The following is a 16,872-nucleotide window of genomic DNA, read 5'->3' as shown; positions in this document are numbered from 1 at the left end:
GAGAATTCAGTGTTGCCCTTAAGCATATCGTACCACACAGTAGCTCTGCCCAAAAACATATTCATCCACTCTGTATGAGTGTCATGTGCACAGTTTTGGTGGTGTTATAAACTGGGAAGGATAGAAGAATTTTCAGTAAAGGTAGACCCTTGGTGCATGTAGGAGGTGTAAAGTTCAAGTTTTGAGTTTCTACATACTGAAATTTCTCTCCCGATGTTTATGTTATTGTTATATATGGTGAAATTTCACATCTCTGTAAAAGAGCTACTGTCAGAATTCAAGTTTATAAAGCACAGAATTTTCTGTTGCAGATTTCTGGCCTCATTCTGTGTAGCTGGTAATTTCAGAAAATAATCAGTTTAAGCGAGACAAATTTGTGTTGCAGAATTAGAGGCAATCAAAAACAGGGACTGAAGGGAAAGGAACAATATCAGTAATATAGTATGAGTACATTACAGGCAACCTGATAGCATCAACGTTGCCTGCACTCTTTTCCCTGCTGTGTACACACAGAACTATTACAGTGCAATATATATTCCATATAGATAGGTATTTAGTACACGTGTATACTGTTGTAACAAATTCTTTTTCTGTCTCCTGTGGTTTATCAGGCCTTCAAAACTATGAAACTGAAAAAATACCCTTTTGTGAATCTTGAAGTCGGTAGGAATAGATGCACATTGGCATTCCTCTGAAATTTAAATCTTAATATAAGGAACTCACAGCCCTTAAATGAGTTATGAGGCACTTATCGAGTGAGCAGGAATGAGTAGCATATTTCAGAGGCTTATCACTATTCCATTTATACCCCAAGAGATTAACTTTGTGTGTCTTGAAATTCAGTTATTTGTTTATAACACTGGAGAGTTTGCTGATTTTTTGCATGTAAACAAATTGCACTTTGCAATAAAAAAGACAATAAAAGTAATTGAAATTAAGCAAAAACTAAGAAAATTTTAATTATTCTTCCTGAGATTATATGCGTAATACACCTATGTAACAAAAGAAGATGTAGTTAGAAACACTGCTAGTAAACTCATATATGGCAGCAGTATGTTTTGATCTATGTTTGATAGGGAACAAAAATAAAAAAAGGATTCGGTCTTTTATTATGTTTTTATTTTACTTGCAGGGGAAGAAGTGTAAAGGATATTGCATGGAATAAAACCACAGAGGTCTTTAAATTTAAAAATGATGATTTCCAGAAATATGGCTAGTTAAAGATATGGGATTGGCTTTTAGGCTTCAGTACTGTAGAGAAAGGCTTTTAGAATAGGTTTTTCTCTTTTTAAACAGAGCAGTTCAACTCTTGGGTAGAGCTTTTTTCATTGCTTTTCATGATCACTGTCTAAATATAGGAAGGATTACCTTTATGAAGCTTTGAATCATTTTAATAACTACTTTTTATAAAAAACAAATCCAGTCTTGCCATTCTTACTAGTTGGGTGGTTTTACATGCCTTCTGGAATTTGTTTTTAGATGACTTGTTGTAACTAGAAAGCAATTATTGTTGTAATTGGAAAGGAAAACACATGAGATTTTTATGGAAACACATGATGTCAAGTATTTTGCAGCTCCTGTTGATGATCTCAAGCTTTAGTGAGGTTTTTTTCTCATTTTTTTCTCAGTTTTTAAATGAAATTTTCTTCATAACCCATGGAGAGATGTTTTGGCTATATATTTCTTTTTTTTTTTTTTTTTTTTTTTTTTAAACTTGCAACACATTTGAGATTATCCCCATCTGAAAATTCAGGCTTGGAGGTAGTACTTGAATTGTAGTTTAATGGTTCTAACAATGATAAAAAGTCACAAGGTTTTGATCCACATTTTCAAAGTTATTCCTGGTCTCCCTTGCTGTCATGCTGCAGTTCTGCTGCGTTGTTGTTTTTTTTTTGGCTTTGTTTTTTCCCCATGGTGGTTGTGGTAATGGTGGGAGATAGGCAAAAAGAGATTGTGGAGCTACATATGTATGTTAGGTTCTCACAGACAAATGTTAATTTTTTAATGTAATAGATTGAGTACAAATATAAGGGCTGTTCTTGGAAAAACATCCTTTGATAATCTCCTATGAACTAGACATAATAAGGTAAAATAGAGAAAAGAGCCTTTTGTGCCTGTGGCATCATCATTTGAAATATCCTAATAAAACGTCTTAATAAAAATATCCTAATATTAGAAATATTGTAATAAAAAATTACCAACCAACTCCTAGAAAACAGGTGGAATTAAAACCAAAAAAAAACCCACAACAACCCCCCCCCCCACATACACAAAAAATGCCACCCACACAACAATGACAAAATCACCATTAAATCATCATCTGTGTTTGGCAAGTGTCTCTTTAAGGGCAGACCTGAATTAGCCCTTAGTTTCTTGAGCCACCCCTGACATTTGAAGATTGTCATTCCCTGTCTTAATACTGGAAGATGATAGGTGCCACATATGTACTTTGTGGATTTACAAAGGCTGTCGATAATATTGACAAAACTGGTTTTGTTAATTAGATGTATCTCAGCAAAAAAGGAGGAAAATAGGAAAGCATTACACCATATTTTAATAAATATAATCAATATAATAAAGCCCAGACACTAAGGTTTAAGTTGATCACAGGCAAAGGACTTGGATGTGATTTTTTTTTTGGGTAGTAGACACTAGTTAAGCCTGCGTGATGAGGTTTCTGGAGCTGTGTAATGTGTGTTAAGATGCTTGCACATTGAAGTATTTGGGGGTATTAATAGTAAAGAAAAATCACTGTTATTCGGCATATGTTATGCCATAGCTATCAAGCATCTATTAGGCCTATTTCATAACAGTAAGTCAGAATTTAGTTTTTGTAAGTAAAATCACTGCTAAGTAAAGGCAAAATGACTCTAAAAAGACTTCCAGTTTATCTTCAAGTTTAGTCTTGTTTTAGGTCTTTCCAAAGGGACTTCTGTTAAAAACAGTTTGGTTAAATAGACAAGACAGTTTGTGTATATTCCAAAACTTGGTCTGTGTTTTTCATTCCCCATAAATAAGCCTACATAAGCAATAATGGTGGAAGTGAGTTCTGCAGCTGTCATTTCTGTTAGTAGATTTCATTTTGACAGCAACAGTTTCCTTGCAACACACATGGGAAATGCATTCCTAGGAGTTATAGAGCATTCAGTGGCAGATCAATTGGAGCCTGCTCTGAGGCAGCTTTTTCCAGAAGGCTGATAGAAACGTACTGTTGGAGGATTTGGGTGGCTGTCCAAAGTCATTCTGAGTTGTATGATGTGTGTGGTAAATGACAGTCATTTGTCTCCAAGTAAGCTTGTCAGATTAAACTTCTCTTTCTCAGCTTTTTCCTCATTTGCTCTTTCTGAAAAAAGAAAAAAAAAAGAAGGAAGGAAAGGAGAGAATAGAAATTTCTCACCTTTATTATAGACCATCATTGTACGATCTGAAAGTAAACATACCTAACACATGAGACCTTTAAGATAAAAAATATGGTAGCTTTTTAAGTAAGACCTTCCAAGACATCAAGTAACACGATTTTCCTATGTCAAGATAGATGCTGAGAACAGTGTGTGTAACATATTTATAGGTTTGTTATACTTATTTTTATGTAGTGGCAGTCTACTGATGATGTCAGTGATTAGGTTGACTATAAAATGACATCCTTTTGACCACATCAATGGTCAAGTTTCCTTTAATGCAGATGCACACCATCTGTATTAGTGACTTCTGTGTGTGCATATCATGGAGAATATGTATTAGGTATAGCTAAACTGAGGCATGCTTCACTTGTCCCATGCAATTTATTAGCAATGTGAGTGATTCTAGCAGATGGAGAGTGATGGTATTGACTGTATATGAGTTCATTGTCTCTTTCTGCATTTAGTTTTTTCCAACTGCTGCCAAAGTGTAAGAATAGAGACATAATTTACATCCTCACTACACTGAAATGCTAAATTCACAGGGTACCTACTGTGCAGGGAAAACATGATTTATCTACTCTACTAGTAATACTTTGTCCTCCACATGCTGCTATAATAAATTAAATAACAATCTAATGTTTTTAATAGAATTGTAATGGTTCTAAAATTAACTCTGGAAGCAAGGCAGGAAATAGTGTATTATTTTTGAATATAATTTTTGTCATAAATTTTCAGAGAGTCATATAACCACAGTAAAGTAATGATATAATTTTTCCTCTCTGCAGTGTTAAAAAATCCAATCTGTAAGTTATATAGATTCCCTACTTCTGACAACAAGTGGATGCGGATCCGGGAACAGATGGCTGAGACCACCCTCTCTTTCCATGTTCCAAAAGAGCTGATCAATCTGCACATAAAGGAGGATATGAGAAGGTAAGGAAGAAGAAGTAGCAACAGCAAATACTAGGTTTTATTTTTCTGAGTTGCAATAATGTAAGTGATGAGCTAAAAATATTAATTTTTAGTATGAAATAGGCAAAATATAGCAATCATTTTGGCTGCTAAGAATTTACAGCAGTAACTGAACAATAGCATAGATTGCTTAGAATTTTTAGGACTACAGTGACTTCATAAGTTCTGAGCAATGAAATGTGCTAAAGAGCAGTTATGATATTAAATGTGTAAGCATCAACATTGGTTAGCAGTGTAAATGTTCCGAAAAGTTAACAATTTATACAGAAACTACACATCACAAGGGAGTGAACTACATTGTAGTGTGTTTAGCTTTGTGTCTGGGCAGTGTTAATGTCACAGGCAAACATTATGCAAGCAAGGGAAAATAGCATGTTTGTATTTAACAAAGGAGCACTGAAAATATAACTCATATTCCTCTGACTAATCTAAATTAGTTGGCATAAGAAAAGGATACCGAAGTAACTGAAGTTTGAACTCTGTTTACATTTGGTCTTGTAACCAGGAGGGACATCTGAGGATCATTACAGTATATATGGCCTGGGGATAAAAGAGGACGGGGAGCACAAGTGTCCCAAAATCCTTTGTATGTCCAATTTCCGACTGCAGCAACTAGAATGGTAGCCTGTCCTTGAATACGTGTAAGTTGTGCTGATACAACTATGGAAAAAAAGCAGTGTTTTAAGCAGTCCAGGGCTTTCCTGAAAGCATACTTTCTTTTTCCAGTAAGAATGGGTGGTGTAGAGAAATGTGTTGCTTCTTTCCCCATTAAAGTTGCTTCACAAATAGGTAGGCATTTGGTCTCTTGTGAGATTAACACTGTGAGCCAGTACTGCTTCCCAAAGCCACCCTGTGCACTTTCGTGCAACTCCCTTCATCAGAGGGGGTTGCTCAAGGTTGTTTATAGTGGCTGTTTGTCCTGCAACAGGAGGTTCTTTTATTTTATTCACTCCATCTGCTGCTTCTGTATGATCTTTTTATGCCAGTATAATATAATAGCATGTGGGAGACCACAGTCTTGCTTTTAATAAAGTCAGTGAACAGATACATACTTATGCATGGTGATGATGGCTTATAAAAATCATATGAATGGTTATAATGCTTCTTTTTATTCATTTATTACTGTGTTTATTCATTTATGGCCTGATCTTGTTTGAGAATACTAACATGTAAGGCTTTTTTAGTAAGCAATAAAAATAGATTATGCTGACTTGCACAGTTCATCCACTTCCTAGATTTTCATTTGCCCTATGGGTAAATGCCTTTTAAATGTTAGAGGATTACTTTAACCACTTTTACTACTACTGCGTTATTCTCTCCAAAGGCATAATGCAAGTAATAGCACTGGCTGTTATTTCATATTATAGCATTCACCTCCTTGAATAAAGTCATAGTAAAGAATCACCATAGTTTGGGGCTTTTTAAGTGATTATTCAGTACTTGGCAATATCAAGAAAGGCTTTGAGGAAGAAACTGAAAGTAAAAGTTGCTCAAAGATTGAGTTGTTCTGATTTTCCTGACTGCCAAAATGTGGTTAGCTGTTTGAGCATAGTAGAAAGTGTGGGTGTGAGAAAAATAGAGGCATAGTGATTGTATCGATCTGAGAGGAGGTAAGACCAACCAAGAGGAGCAACAGCTTGCGGTAGAATACCAGCAGATGGTGGGAATAGGGGCATGTGTGTTACCTATCATCATATAAGTGTGTAGGTTGGAGCTTCAGTTTTGTACAGACTTTGCTTATTGAAATAAATGCAAAGATGTGCAATTACTGCAAAATTTTGTGGACTCCTTATGTTGTTAAACTGGTAGAACGATGTTAGAAGGATTTTGTTAGTTCTTGAACTTGTGCAAAACCTACATTGCAGCATCTTGAGGCTATTCTCTTCTAAAGTATTCTTCTCTGCATCTTTTTTCCCCAGTTGATATAAATGAGTAAGTATTTTTTTGTCTCAGAGGTAATTTCTTATCATCCTCAGTCTATTTCATTCTATTCCTATTCTGGCTTCAATGAAGCAATTGTCTATAAAAAAATATCCAAGCAAAGTGTTAATCCCATTCAGTGTTGTATTTTAAATTATAATTTGAATTCCCTTTTTGCATAGCTCCTAAGATTGTTTATCCCTCTTATTTGCTGTTAACCAAACTTTGTCATTTACTGATGTGCTAGTCTGAGGTATGTAACTTCTAAGGATGTTTAGCTTTGCTTTTCAGTATCAGATACTATTTTTAAAGATATGCATACATTACAGATTTTATCCTTCAAACCTCCCTGGAAGAAGTTTTAGTAGGAGTTATATGGTCATTTTTATTGTTCTAACAATGGTCATACAGTTTGCTTTGCTGGTTTTACTAAGGAATTATTTCTATTTCCTCCGTAAGGTTTTTCAGTGAGTCCTTTCCCTAGCCTTTAATATTTCTTTACACAAACCTTGTCCAGATACTTTGCACCTGTCATGCATGATTAGCCAAGTAGTTCTTTGAACCTAATTGTTAGAAGAAAGACTTACTAGTTCACAGTCATTGTTCAGAAGATTGGATGACCCATATAATCTAAGCTTGCAGGTGTAGATGTAACTGGTGTTGCACTAGACAGCACAGCAGCAGAATTAGCCTACAGTGGAGGCTGCAGTACAGGCTCTCAGATTTGCCACCACTCTTTTGAGTCTCTTGGAACCAAACTCAGCTTTGACTGAAAGGAAATTCCACCTACTTACAGCCGAATTTGGCCCATGGCATTTGTGGTCACAACCAATAAACAGATTTCAAGGATAAATTGCTGAACTTTGCTTGAACCCTCTCTTCAGAGTACAAAGCACACTGAAGCTTTCCTTCTGCATCAGGAATGGCTGTCCTGTCCCAACTCCAATAGCCTTTTCTTGTACAAATCTGTGCTGTTTGTCTGTTTTCTGATTTCTTTCTTGTAACATTACAGGAGGAGGACAAAGTTCAGACTGTCTGAAAGATGTATGTTTTTCTACTATCTTTTAATACACAGCTTCCATGGAGCAATGGGGCCCCAGGCAAAAATGCCGTGTATTGGGAGTAGGCATTGCTTTTTCTGGACCTTTGCATGTTATTTTTTTACATGACTGATTTTTGAGCAATTGCACTGCAAAAACATTGTATTAATAAGAGGTAATAGCATTAAGAAAAACCCCAAAACAGTTATTCTATGTAAACTTACCATGAATTTTGAAGCTGTTTGAACCATGCATTTAGACAGGCACTGTTAATATGCTCTCTACTTACGGACACTGAAAACCCAAGTAAGGTTTTCAAGTAACTATCTAGCACAAATGTTCACCTAGTAACTAAGTAACTACCTAGCACAAATGTTCAAAGAAGTAATTTTTCCAAATTTTTCCCAAAAAATGTAACTCAACTACATGCACGTGCATGATGGTGCATGCATTTTAGTTTGTTATTGGGTGTTTAAAGTTGTAGTGCAGTCTCAGTGGCTGCTAAAATTTCCAGGTCTTATATCTGTGCACAGCATGCCCTGGTCCATACTGAGTAAATTATATAACTTGTAGGCCTTATTAGAGCCTCTCACATCATTGTGAAGCACAAAAAGCCGAAGCAAAAAAATAATCCCTTTCTCAAGATTATAATTATTTTAACACACTCAAATTCTGTCATAAGAAGCATTTAAATTTTTACATTGTTAACTAGAGATTTTGCACTTAGCAGTACTTATCTGTGGTCCTAATAGCACCAAGTTGATGCTATTCATGTCAGTGGGGGTGCAGAGAGTATAAATTAGAGGCATTAAGGCAATTAGAAAAGCTTTGTGCAGTTTTAATATGTTGCTCATGTCATAAAGATTCTCACTGTTTATTTTGGAGGAGGCACTCTGATTAATATATTGGAGAAAAAAGAAAACAGAAACCCACAAAAGTGTTTAAATGCTTGAGTAATAATGCAATTAATAATGTGATTAATCTTGTCACATGTGATTCCAAGCTGAAAGAAATGAAGTTACAAATATAAGCTATGAGAATAAAATGTTTTTGCTTATATCATACAGATAAAGCAACATTGTCTTGAGCCGATTCTAGTGTTTCTTGATGAATTGGTAGAATTTAAAAAACAACTGAAGAACCCTAAAACAATTCTGTACAGCATAGCTAAAATACACTATACGATTAAAGTGTAAATTCCACAGGTGTCATTTAGAGTATTACTGAATTTGAGACTCTTTGCAAAGTGTGATGCAGATTATCCTCTGCTATTAAATGTGAATCACAGAATTAACCTCAAATGACCGTGCTGTTTGAAGATCTTGAGTCTTTCAAAGATAAACCCAGGCAATAAAATATCCAAGGAAGGGCAAACTTTAAGGCAGGAAGGAAGAGATGAGTTTAATTTAGCTTGTATATTGTCTACACTTTTGAATAATAAAAAGGGGATAGTGATAGATAGAAATGAAAAAGGAATGTAAAACCTTCATCTTTCAGGAACAGTATAAAATATTCTCAAGCCTTTAAAAATCCCAGTCAATTTTCCATACATATATATATGTATATATATAAGAAACAGGTTTTAAAATACTTTTAATGTGTGTGGTGGCTTGTGGTTTTGGGGTGGTTTGGATTTGGTGTTTGCTTCTTTTGTTTCTTAAACAAATGTTGAATGCAGGAGATAGGCAGAACCGACCTTTTAGGTTTTACTTATCTGTCAGGTCAGGTTTGCCAGAACCTGAAAGTTTTGGGAAAATCTGTAAGGAAAAAAACAAAAAAAAAACCCTCAATTATTTTCTAGAGGTTCTATGTAAAAATTATTAGGAAGGAAAGTATCCTTTTAGTCAATTTTTTTGTGGTAGCTTCTTCATAAGAGAGTAAATCCTCCTTAGTAATTACTTGTCTGAGAAACATTACAGCAAAAAGCTACAATTCTTTTATTTCTTGGGAGAATGTTATATTTCTTGGGAGAACATTTTGATGGGTGACTGCCTGTACATCACAGGACAATAACTTGTGGTAAAGTAAAATGAGAGTAATTTTGTCAGTTTCTGTTCTAGAAAAAAAAACCAACCAACCAAACAAAACCCCAAAAAACAACAAAACACCCAAACAAAATACATTAAAAGGAGGTTTATCCATAAACATGTACACTTTAAAGAAATTTTTTTTAGAGAAAAATAGTTCCTGTGTTCCTTTCCTTAAAAGAAAGCTTCTAAGCTTCCTTTACTTAACAAGTTATTGAGTCATGCCCTAAAGTTTATGGTATATATTTACTCCAAAGCTCCTATTTTCTAAGTATGCAGAACTTTGTTGTATTTATAACTTTATAAAACTTTTGCAGATATGATATGCAGATGTGTCTCATCTTGGTTTGAATCCTGCTAAGTGCTTTGCTTCTCATGTTTTCTGAAATAGGATTTCAGAAGCTAATTTTTCTTAGTGGAGGCAAAAATCACCTTTTTTATATTTGAACTTGTCATATTTCCTTCACTGGAACATGCAAGACTAGAGAATTTGAAGCTGAATGAATCAAAAACTACTACTTTGTCTTCATACAGCATTTGTGGTTTATGTGCTTTTATCATACATCCTCTTAATTATCTCTTCTTTGTGTAATTACACTGATCTTTTCAACTTCATCTTTCGATTTGGGAAGATTTGTGCTATGTCTTTAATGATGCAAATGGCTATTCCTGCTGTTCCCTTTTCTGCAACAGAATAATTGAATCCAAAACAGTTCATTGATTGTATGTCCCCTTCTGAATCATCTTGCTCATCTTAATATCTTGCTGCTGGGTTTTTTTGCTTTGTTTTGATTTTACTGTCACTGACCACAGGTTTTCACTATGCTTTCCACAGTGGTGTCTCGGCTGTTGAACCTAGCTGTTATTTTGCAGAACAAGTTCATTTGGAACATAATTTCAGTATGAGGACTTTTTTCTAATAGTTGTGAACATGATGCATATCACTTGTTCAAAATACTCCTTACAGAATTCAGTATTTTAAATTTTCAGCATTGAATATTTTTCCTTTAGGCTTCTAAGCTGTTTCTATGTCCTCATACCGAAAATGATGAGAAAGAGTCATTTGCTGTTACTATGGTCAGTAGAGAGCATGGCACAAAGCACAAACTGATTAAGTAGAAATTATTTGTTCCTCTTTCAGGTACTTTTAGTAGTTTGCTATAATCATGCACCCATGTTCCCCAAAAAAAAAAAAAAAACCAAAGAAAAAAGCGTGAGTTGATAAATCAAAAGGCAGAATATTAGTCTGAGCCTTGGGTGCTCAACCATCATTTCATAATGGGCTTCATCGAACATTTTCTTGGAACAAGAAAATTGCATGTAGTTTTACTTTGAGTCTAATGGCAACAGTATTTAGCTGCTACTATTGTCGGAAATGTATCCAGTCATGCTGTGTTGGATGCCCTGGTGCAGTTGTTCATAAAGAAAAGTATAGCTGTTTCAGTCCATGCACAGATCCTCTTAAACCACCCTGCATATCCCTGTAACAGCTTGTGCAGTGACTGTAATTCCATCAGCAGGGAGAGGCAGGGTAAAGCTCGAGCTTCCTAAAGGTCAAAGTGCCCATGAATTGCAGCCGAATAAATCGGTAAGACATTCAGAGTAAAAGAAGTTGTTGATTTTAAGTAAGAGTCTAGAATGAAGGTTTATGACAGTTCTAATAGTGCTGTGGGATCCTGAGGAGTCTCATAACTTATTCTTAGACTTTTTCATCTCTTCAAAATTGTGTTGTGATAGCATCAATGATCATTAATCTTTATACTGACAATCACTGTGGTATATAGTGCTTTCAGCAGACCAGGATCCACTACAGAATATTTCTGCCGTAATGTCATGAAAGAGTTTTGAAGAAAGGGTAACAGGTAGAGTTTAGACCTTTTTTTAATGGAGAACAGTTTCTAACCATAATGGGAAATGCTCAGTAAAAGCTGGCATAATTTGTCCACTAAAGGAAAGAGTGGATGTGAAAAACAGAAAATACCTGAGAAAAGCTTAAAAATAAGCTGATTAGGTGATGTTTGAAGTGGACTAGGACAGATGGGACAGACTGTTTACATCCCCATTCTGGTTAGGTACAAATGAGGCAAGATTATGTCAAGGCCACCAAGGAAGATGCTGAAGTAATCAAGGGAACAGACAAAGTTGAGGCACGCACCTGGGTGGGAGTTTTGTTGTGCATTGACAGAAAAGACTATTCAGGAGACAGCTTGAGGAACTGGACAGCAAGATGTAGGCAAAACTTGTAATTTCATTCTGGAAAAAGAGTTGAAGGTGATGCTAAGCACCAGATCTGTCATGATGATGTGTACAGTTACCTGGAAAATACTTTGAGAGGGGATTTGCAGTGGGAGAAGATAAATCACTCTATTTTAACAATATTGAGTTTGCGCTGAGCTTACTGCTTTGTTGACAAGCTATTCAAAATTCCATGGCTGCACTGAAAAGGTGAATCAGTAACTGATTTCCACTCTGTAGAGCCAACATATATTATAAATATTAATTTTCTTTTATAGTACAGTTTTTGTCTGACACAATTATTGGTTGAAGTGTGTTTTTTAAAGTTATTCAATGAAATAAGTTCTGGTATAAATAGTATTAAAACAAAGTTTTTTAAGATTGTTGTTGTGGGTATTAGTGTAAACTAGAAACTTCCACATTTGAAAAATGTTATGCTTCTTCAATCTGTTTGTTTACTTTTGGGAAGGGAGCTTCAAAACAATGGTGATAAAGCTTGGTACTATGAAGTGTTGTTGATGGAGCTTAGATATAGGAAAAATAATTCTTTTTTCAGCCATAACTCAGAGTTTTACTGAGCAGCAAATGCAGTGACAAATAGTAAGAAATCATAAGACACAAATACTGTCTAAATCCTCTGTCTTACATGTTAGTATTTGGAAAAAAAAAAGACATAATTTGCAAAAAAGGCTAATTTTGGAGGAATAGCATTTATGGCATGTAATCCTGTTATCTCGTGTTGGCTTTACTGTATTTTTTCATGAAAATAAATTTAGAAAAGGTACTATTTAGAGTTTTCATGCTATATATGGTCTAGATTTACTATAAAACTGCACATTCATTTTATTAAAACATTGTGGCTAAGATGTGTCTTTTTATGACATACTAGTGGCTGCGTTTTGACCTCAGTGATGCATTTGTGTTTCTGAGATGAAGCAAATAGAAGCCTTGTAGACAACGATAAGAGCAGGATTTGACATTTCTTGAAAACATGTTAATGTGGTGTGATATGAACTTTTCCTTCCTGTTGCTGTTGGTGTCAATGCAGTTAACCTGTAATCAGCCAGTTAAACCAGTTTTGGTTTTAGGCTGAATAATTTGAGATAAGGGATTTCTATTTCTGCTGTTGCTTGACTTGAGCTTGGGACCAAAAGCTCCAGGAGTGGGCTTAGATACAGGCAGGGAGCAAAGCCTCAGCAATGAGTTTTCCATGGCATAGAGGGCTGTGCATGTAGCATATTGATGTGCTGACCCCTCACTCTGTAGTAAAATTCCTCACAATGAGGGCAGTGAGAGTGGTTGCCCAGGGAAGCTGTGGCTGCCCTGTCCCTGGCAGTGTTCAGGGCCAGGCTGGAGGATGCTTTGAACAGCCTGGTCTAGTGGAAGGTGTCCCTGCCTATGGCAGGAGGGGTAAAACTGAATGAGCTTTAATGTCCATTCCAACCCAAACCATTCTCTGATTCTATGAATACAATACTCCTGTATGGGAGGAGCAATAAAGTTCTGGAACTCAAACAGGTCCAAACACTGTTGCTAAAACTGTTAAATAAGACAAAAATAAATATTAAGCACCAAAATATTGCCACTGTGAATAAATAACATTGTACACCCTGACAAATCTTAGGTTTTTTAGGAGGAAGCCCTGAGATTTTCACTTAATGGGATGCCTCATTTTAAGCTGATAAAAACTTGCAAGGAGAACAGTGGTTGAAAATGGTGGGTTTGTCCTCTTACTGCTGCTGATTCTTCTGCTACAGCATTACCAGCTTGTATTGATGAGGGAGGAAGGTTGAAGTTTCACCTACTTCTGTTCTTCAGGTTGAATGAAATGGAAAAAAAGTAACTGTAAGTCATTAGTAAACTCCCAATGAGCTCATGTATTGTAATCTGTGTTTCCATTTTGTTACATTCAAGAACATATATAAACAGTCTTAATACTGCTTCTGATGCAATCTGCTTGATTTTGGTTGTCCTATTCACCAGGAACAGAATTATACCTATATAGCTTATTCTGATAGTGTTGACTCTCATTCAAAGCTAATGAAGATGCAGGCAACATCAGTGTATCAGTGTGGGGCTGCTCTGTTTAAGAAATCATTTTAAGAAATCATTTATGGCTAGGGGTCAGAGCTGTTGCAGTAAGTATAGCTCCATGTTTCTCTGCCACATTCTCACTGGGTTTCTTTTTCACCTTTCTGCCCCTTTTCCCCTTGTTTTTTTCTTTTACTTCATTAATTTTCCTACAGGTGAGAGGAAATCTGGAAATCTTTTTTTGAGACTTCCAATAATTGCAGTGCAACAGTCTGCTCAGTACTTTGTGGAAAAGTAGTTGGCTGTTGTTGCACAAGTTTTTTCCTGAACGATTCCAAGTGTTTGAAGAGTCAAGATCTTTCATTTTCAGTTTCTTTAACAAAAAATCCCCCAAAGTGGCGCTGGGTTATGTACAGGATGAGCTTCCTTTGCAAGTGGGGAAAACAAACAGAAAGCCCAGTGTACTGTGACTATGCTTGTTTGTGTAGGAAATTAAAGTGATCTCTATTTCACTCAGGTCAGCTCTCAAGAGTGTACAGGAAAACTGATAATTTGCTAAAGGATTTCCTTTCGGATTTTCAGTGACATGTTTGGTTACCATAACAGACCTGATGAACACAGCTGTAAGGCTGAAGATTAAGTTTAAGGGGACTGGTGGGTTTTTTTCAGTTTGTATGTTTTAAGCACTAAAGAAATGTGGGCAGGGCTGGTGTGTTGGTTAAACTGACTTCTGAAGAAACACTGCTAAAACTGTGTTTATGATATATATGAAAGTATCTAACGAGTAGAGTGTATCAAAATACCTATGCTGCAAGCATTGCCAAAGAAGCAAACTTTGAATTCTTTACAATGGTGTTTAGTATTCCTTCACAAAGAATTGCTGTGAGCGCAGCTCTCTGGAGCCTGGAAGCCTTCTTACCTCCAAGGAAGAAATAATATTTCACTTTGCAGGCTATTGCATTGGTACCAGTTGAGTTTTGAACAGAAATTACTGTAGTGTTGACTGAATCAACTTTCTTTATTGTGTAGCTGAAAAAATGAGCTGAAATCAGCAGATTTTACAAGTGTCATGAAAACAGGTTTTATCTCGGTTAGAAAGTCCTTTTTTTTTATTAATAAACTGGTTTTAGATTAATTTGGATATTTGTTAATGCATTCATGAGTTAATTAACCTTATCTTTTTGCCTTTTGATACAGGAATCAAGAACTTAAAGATCTGGGAGAGCTTGCTCCTCACTGGGACAATATGCGAAAAAGTGTTATTGCTCATTGTGATCAGATGCTGAGCATGTACCAAGATACTCTTGCAGAGCTTGGGAAGCACACAGGTATGAGTCTATGGGTCCAAAATTCCATGAAAGTAGCCTGTGCTCTTCTGGAGCAGTTAAGCCAGGCTGGGTGGGGCTTTCAGCAGCCAGGTCTAGGGAAGGTGGTTGGAACTAGGTGATCTCCAAGGACCCTTCCAACCCAAACCATTCTGTGATTGGTGTATTCAGCAGAAATAAAACACATAAAAATGAAATATTTGTAATTCTGAGGTCTCACAGGTGCCCTATTTCTTCATCTATTCTTGGTTACACAACAGCCAAAAGAAAAAAAAGGAAAAGGAGTGAGTGTGTGTGTGCATTTTTTAATTGCATGTTCTCTTGGACAGACTGCTCTGATAGTATTGAATACCATTTGCTAATTGAAACCACCTTTAGAGATGGTTTGTCAGTTTTTCTTGAAACCTAATAGGGTTTCATTAAGGAAGTTGCGTTTAACACTCTACAGGAGAACAGTAATGTCTAGCTATGCATTGCATCTCCTTAGTGTAGTTCTTGTCATTTCCCACATTGTGCCAGAAAAACACAGAATTAACATGGGATGGTCAGTCTGCTCTCAGTCCAGAAACAGCAGCATGTGCTGCCTCACCTTTCTTCATGTGGAAGCAGTGGTCTTATATTCTGATGTGCTCTGGGTGCTTGTTCAGTTCATATCTGCTGGAGTCCTGTGGTCAGAACGTTTGCATGGCAGCGGAAGAAGCATCAGTGACAAATGTGCAGAAAAGGCGGCTGGGCTTTTGCTCCTGTAGCAATTCTTATTCATAACAAGACAAGACTGCAGGACAAATTATTTCTGATTATGAATTTCTGTTGATTGTTCACCAAATCATTCAAGGAACTTAGGATAATTCTTTTCTATTTTGTGAGACTACTGTAATTATTTCCTGTATAACACTGTATTTAGAGCAAACAAAAATTTCTGTCAGTATATAGGGTAACTTTTTGCCTCTTCCTGCTGGTTTGCCTCCTACACACACACTCACACCACTATTTTTGATACATTCTGGAAGGAAATGGACACATTTGTTCTAACTTACTACAAAGGCCTTCTTGTTGTTGCTGCTTTTTTGCTGGTGTCAGATTTCTAGCACCAATCCTCACAATCACCATCTCAAATACGTCTTTTTGATGACATTATTGCTTGCATATTCTGTTTTGCTCTATAGTCTCACTGCTAGATGTTCCCACTGTGGCCCTATTCCCACACTTAACATGTGTGTAGGCATAGCAGTGTGTGTCAGAGGTCAACACTGCACTTTGTGTTACATATTACAGAAGTTTGCAACCTAGAATATTCCTGAAAGAGGGATACGTTATGGTTATGAAGCTTTGTAAAAATAGAGATACAAATTATATAATGTTTTGAAATATCTGGTATATAGTTACGAAGAATTTGCAGTATCTTCTTAATTATTTATAGCTTTCTACATACTCCAAACAAAACTTTTTCTGTGTCTACCGAGAAATGGATTAACCAGGATTTAGCTCAATATACAACTAAAGTGCATAGCAGAATAATGATTTCTTTTAAAAAATTTGGTGCTTAGAATGAATTTGCTGCACTGAGTAGGTGAGACACAAATCTTTCTCTTCCAAAATATTCATTCAAACTGCACTTTTATCCTTTAGCAATTATCTTCTAATACAGGACTGAGTATGGTATTTCTCATTGCAGATTACTCTCTGGAGTTCAGTGACTTTCTTGGTCACAGAAAAAGAGAAACCCTGTTTCAGTGTATGAGCAAAACACAGTCCCTAAATGAAACTAAACATTTTGGGAGCAGTTGATCACCTGCTTTAATGAGTGTGCATGTTGGGGAAAAAAGCTCATCTGTTACACTAAATGTATAATATTTTGCAATTTGGTTGCAGAAGTGTAATTTCTTGTATTTATGATTGTTTTCCATCATCAGATCTGATT

General features: G+C 36.0%; 1 protein-coding gene across 7 annotated transcripts in view; it reads left to right on the top strand.

Annotated features, from left to right (window-relative positions):
* INPP4B (inositol polyphosphate-4-phosphatase type II B) overlaps positions 1-16,872 on the top strand; it is a 315,400-nt gene that overhangs the window by 211,601 nt on the left and 86,927 nt on the right. For all 7 annotated transcript variants that reach the window (XM_061354114.1, XM_061354112.1, XM_061354115.1 and 4 more), the window contains 2 exons: positions 4,187-4,334; positions 14,824-14,954. In XM_061354114.1, the coding sequence (XP_061210098.1) occupies positions 4,187-4,334; positions 14,824-14,954 (279 nt within the window). The remainder of the gene's footprint in view (positions 1-4,186; positions 4,335-14,823; positions 14,955-16,872) is intronic.

Source organism: Neopsephotus bourkii, unplaced genomic scaffold (assembly GCF_033783945.1).
Source record: "Neopsephotus bourkii isolate Nb327-2 ecotype Australia unplaced genomic scaffold, CSIRO-AGI_Nbou_v1 NB_718, whole genome shotgun sequence".
Taxonomy (NCBI): Eukaryota; Metazoa; Chordata; class Aves; order Psittaciformes; family Psittacidae; genus Neopsephotus; species Neopsephotus bourkii.
Note: the sequence above shows the minus strand (reverse complement) of the source record. Positions and strands in the feature narration are given on the sequence as shown.